Raw genomic sequence first — 4,644 nt, 5'->3', positions numbered from 1 at the left:
GACAAAGGAACAGATTCATTCAAGGAACACATTTCTCACATTATCATTTATTCTCAATTCATGAAAACGACTACTGTTGAGTTTAATACTAGTAGGATAGGATCTACGTAGGATGAGGAGGAGGAAGGTGGAGGGATGAGGAAATGGGAGGAGGAGGAGGAGGAGGAGGGAGGACAGAGGGAGGAGTATGGAGGGGAGGGATCTGGAAGATTACATTAGGCCACCTTTTACAGTTACAGGGATTACATATACCACAACATCACATTATCTTACCCTACCTTAGAAAAGAAATACACACACACACATCTGAATTTTCGAAATGCGATTTAGGGCGAACGGCTCTCATCCGGAGTGATTATTCAGTTTGAATTCAAACCAGGCCAACCGTCCTTTGAATGTGATGATGGAATTATACTGCGCAATGTGATTGATTAGAGGATGAGCTATTCGCTGTGGACTCTGTCGGCAACGCTCATCTCAGAAAACAGCTGCAATGGGAGCTTGTTCAGACTGAATAATGAAGTGAAACGGCATGGCAATTCAGACTGAGTGTGAGGCTAATCATATTCAGCTTCCAAAATGGAAATTCTAACATGTGTTTTACTCTTCCTAGTTCATATTTACAGTAGTAATAGTAGTTATATTTAATTCACTGATGACAGCATCAACACCTCTACAACAACACTGTCTGGACAAATACTACAAACCTCAGAGCCCCACCCACTTCAGAACTTTCCTTAACAACACCTCAGAGCCACGCCCACCACACCAGCAGGTAAGGAGAGCACAGAAAAGACTCCTCCCATTTGATAGTGTAGTCCTGGGTAGAGGACCAGGGCCCCCAAGAACAGCTGAGGCTATGAAACATTTTGAATGCAGTGGCCAAGCTCGGTATTGCAAGACGCTTGACGCATTTGAGGGCAAAAATACTTTTTCCTATAGACATACATGGGGAATGAAACCGCTAGGGAAATAAACTAAAAATGTTCTGGGTATCACTCAAAGTCAAAAAACGACTCTTTTAATTAAAGTGAGTAAAATAAGTTTAGATGAGACATTTGACCCAGTAGTGACCTCTACACCCACATGCTTGTCCTCACCCCCCCACCCCCATCTCCCCATGCCCTTCATACTGCTACAGGCCTCATCATCATCATCACATCATCATCATCATCGTGCAGTCCGTATGTTCCTGAACTGACAGAGCAGCAGGTGTTTGAAGGTATTCTTGAAGGTGGCGTTGCACAGAGCGTAGCAGGCTGGGTTGACGGTGCTGTTGATGTAGCAGAGCCAGTATCCCAGCGTCCACAGCCAAGTGGGGATACAGCTGGAGCAGAAGGTGTTGATCAGCACCATCACGTTGTAAGGCGTCCATGTAGCCACGAACGCCACCAGGATGGCCATGATGGTGCGCGTCACCTTCTTCTCCCTGGAGGGAGGGCCCTTCCTCTTCGCCTTCCTCTGGGGACTCCTCTGTATGGTGACCTGGAAGGTGACAAAAACATTAGTTTTAAGACTTTATTTGCCCTTTATATGTTTGAATAGAATACATGCATGGACAGTGGTCTGATGTTTGAACTTAGTTTGAACTCGTTTTTGGTGACCTTGAGGAGCGTACGGGCGACCAGGCTCTGCCTCTCAGTGTTGGGGGTGGAGGCTCTATCTGGGGTGGTTGTGGTGCTGGGTCCGGTCTGGGAGCCTCTGATGCAGGGGAGGTCAGGCCCGCAGCCTGTGGCCTGGGTCTGGGTAGGGCGCTGGGCTCGACTGGGCTTGGTCTCGCCATTCAATCTCCGCTTTGGCGTAGCTTCTTTTTCCCTCCGGTTGGATAATGAAAGTGGGACGCTGACTGTGGTGGAGCTCTCATTGGTGGAGCTCTCTCGAGTTTCCAACCTGGTGCCTGGACACCTGCCGTTTCTCTGCTGCTGAACCATCTCTCCTTCCTCCCCTCCACACCCGCCCTCCTCCTCCTCCCCAGTCACAGTGCAGTCGTTAGGCTGGCCCTCGCACCCATCCTCCTGGCTCTGGGATGGGCCTTCCCCCAGGCTGGTGCTTGAGGGCTTCCTGCTGGTGTTCTTGACTCGGCTGCGACTGGCCCGGGAGATGCGCGAATATAGGCCAATCATAATGCCGACTGGCAGGTAGAACGCCGCGATGGCGGTCCCGAAGGTCACCGCCGGGTTGGAGAAGAACTGGATGTAGCACTGCCCGGAAGGCACGGTGCGCCCGCCCACGATGAACTGCCAGAACAAGATGGCCGGCGCCCAGAGGATGAAGGAGAGCACCCAGGCAGCGGCGATCATCAGGCCAGCCATCTTGGTGCTGCGCCTCACCGGGTAGCTGAGCGGCTTGGTCACGCAGAAGTAGCGGTCGAAGCTGATGATGAGGAGGTTCATGACCGAGGCGTTGCTGACCACGTAGTCAACAGCCAACCACAGGTCACACACCACCGGGCCCAGGGGCCAGTGGCCAATCACGATGTAGAGGGTGTACAGGTTCATAGAGCAGAGGCCAATTATGAGGTCAGCACAGGCCAGCGAAAACAGGAAGTAGTTGTTGACAGTCTGAAGGTTCCTGTTGACCTATGAGAAGAGGGCGATAAACATTCTGAGACAGGAACATTCAACATTCCATGAGTTTTACTTACTGTAGTAACATCACAATATGGATAGATCAGTGGTCTACCACTGCACACCATGACCAGCACTAGCAGACTACACCAAGTAAAGAAGATTGCTTTCAAGCTTTACGCTGCAACTTATAAACTCTGTGTGTTGTTTTCCTGACTAGGTCTCTCTTAAAAAATATGATAAAAAAAAAATAAAGGTTACATAAAAATGAAAAAAATCAGTTCCAGACCTTGATGGAGAGCATGACCAGGATGTTACCGATGACAGTGAGCAGACTGAGAGAGCCCGTCACCAGGACTATCAGCACCATCTCTGGCGTGGTGTAGGGGCTCCCGTGGAACACGCTGCTGGCGTTGGAAACACTGAGGTTGCTGGAGAAGGTGGAGTTGAGCATTGTGTCCATGGTCTCGGAGAACGCTCCGGCTCAGACGCCAGTAGTACACCTGGGGACCGCAAAGGTCATCATGTCATGAGCCACAATGAAGTGACTGCTGCCACTGAACCTAGTTCCTTTGTAATGTCAGATGTCTGCTCTGTGAGCAGGTGTGTGCGTTTGTGTTCGTGTGTGTGTTTGTATGCGTGTGTCTGTGTGTGTGTGTGTGTGTGTGTGTGTGTGTGTATGAGTGTGCGTGTGTGTGTTCCTTTGGACAGGTGTTAAAAAAAAGAACAGGTGAGCAAATAAAGGCCTTCTCCAACAGCAACAGGTTGAATTCTGTAATATGTCCAGTGGAGTGGAGTACACACTGGTATCAATATTCTGTATAATTCTAGCTAAACAGAGAACACTATATGTATGAGACTCAGGCACGTAGAAATGTATTTACCAAACAAACATGTGAGCAGTGTTGAACTGTTTAAAGTGTGTATTCACCTGCTGATGTGTTTGTAGATGTCATATTACTATCACCCCTGACCACATATCAGGTCTGTTCTGGTCTATTCTGTTCTGGTCTATTCTGTTTTGGTCTTCACTGGTCTGTTCTGTACTGTTCTGTACTGTACTGGTCTGTTCTGTACTGTACTGGTCTGTTTTGGTCTATACTGGTCTGTTCTGTACTGTTCTGTACTGTACTGGTCTGTTCTCTACTGTTCTGGTCTGTACTGGTCTGTTCTGGTCTGTACTGGTCTGTTCTGGTCTGTACTGTTCTGTACTGTACTGGTCTGTTCTGGTCTGTACTGGTCTGTTCTGGTCTGTACTGTTCTGTACTGTACTGGTCTGTTCTGGTCTGTACTGTACTGGTCTGTTCTGTACTGATCTGTACTGATCTGTACAGGTCTGTACTTGTCTGTTCTGGTCTGTACTGTTCTGGTCTGTTCTGGTCTGTACTGGTCTGTTCTGGTCTGTACTGTTCTGTACTGTACTGGTCTGTTCTGGTCTGTTCTGGTCTGTTCTGGTCTGTACTGTTCTGGTCTGTACTGGTCTGTTCTGATCTGTACTCTGCTCTTCTTCCCTCTGTGTTGGGTTGCATGGTAGCAGCAGGGTGTCTTTGCCAGGATGTACTGCCCTCCTGGCAGTGATCTGGACGTACTAGCCATAACAGGATTTGACCTGACAGGTCACGTATGACTGTGTAAGCAGGTCAGCCTCAACTCCACACAGAGCCTATTACAATAGCATGGAGCCTCACTGGAGAGGCTCAAGATGACATTTGAGACTAACGTTAATCTGGGGACAAGAGCCAGTTATAGAATGTCAAGATATCTCTCTAACCCCGCAGGCCCGAGGAAATTATATCCTAAAGATTGTTTTGCCCCACACCCAGGAAGAGGCAGCACCTGGAACAGAATTGGATTTTGATTCAAGCCGCCTGTGTTAGCTTTGGGGAGGATGTCCAGATATATGTTGACAGGAATGTCTGGCCTTAGTGTCACTATCGCTAGCCCAGACCCCTCTGGGCTGGAGATACAGTTGGTTGGGTTCTCCAGTAGATTGGATTCTCCAGTTGGGTTATCTTGCTGTGGTGGCCAGACCAGTCTCGAACCCTAACCCTGCCAGATACATAGCTCCGTACGTGGC

The 4,644-nt window shown here is 48.9% G+C and overlaps 1 protein-coding gene across 1 annotated transcript; it reads right to left on the bottom strand.

Moving 5' to 3' along the window:
- Nucleotides 1-1,170: 1,170 nt before the first annotated feature.
- Nucleotides 1,171-3,021, bottom strand: LOC311321002 (muscarinic acetylcholine receptor M2-like; the record flags this gene model as incomplete). Its single annotated transcript, XM_084452869.1, has 3 exons — nucleotides 1,171-1,461; nucleotides 1,551-2,579; nucleotides 2,857-3,021. The coding sequence occupies 3 exons, from the start codon at nucleotides 3,019-3,021 to the stop codon at nucleotides 1,171-1,173; spliced, it is 1,485 nt and encodes a 494-aa protein (XP_084308995.1).
- Nucleotides 3,022-4,644: the final 1,623 nt, after the last annotated feature.

Source organism: Borostomias antarcticus (genome assembly GCF_949987555.1).
Source record: "Borostomias antarcticus genome assembly, chromosome: 18".
NCBI classification, from domain to species: domain Eukaryota; kingdom Metazoa; phylum Chordata; class Actinopteri; order Stomiiformes; family Stomiidae; genus Borostomias; species Borostomias antarcticus.
This window is presented reverse-complemented; position numbering and strand designations above follow the sequence as displayed.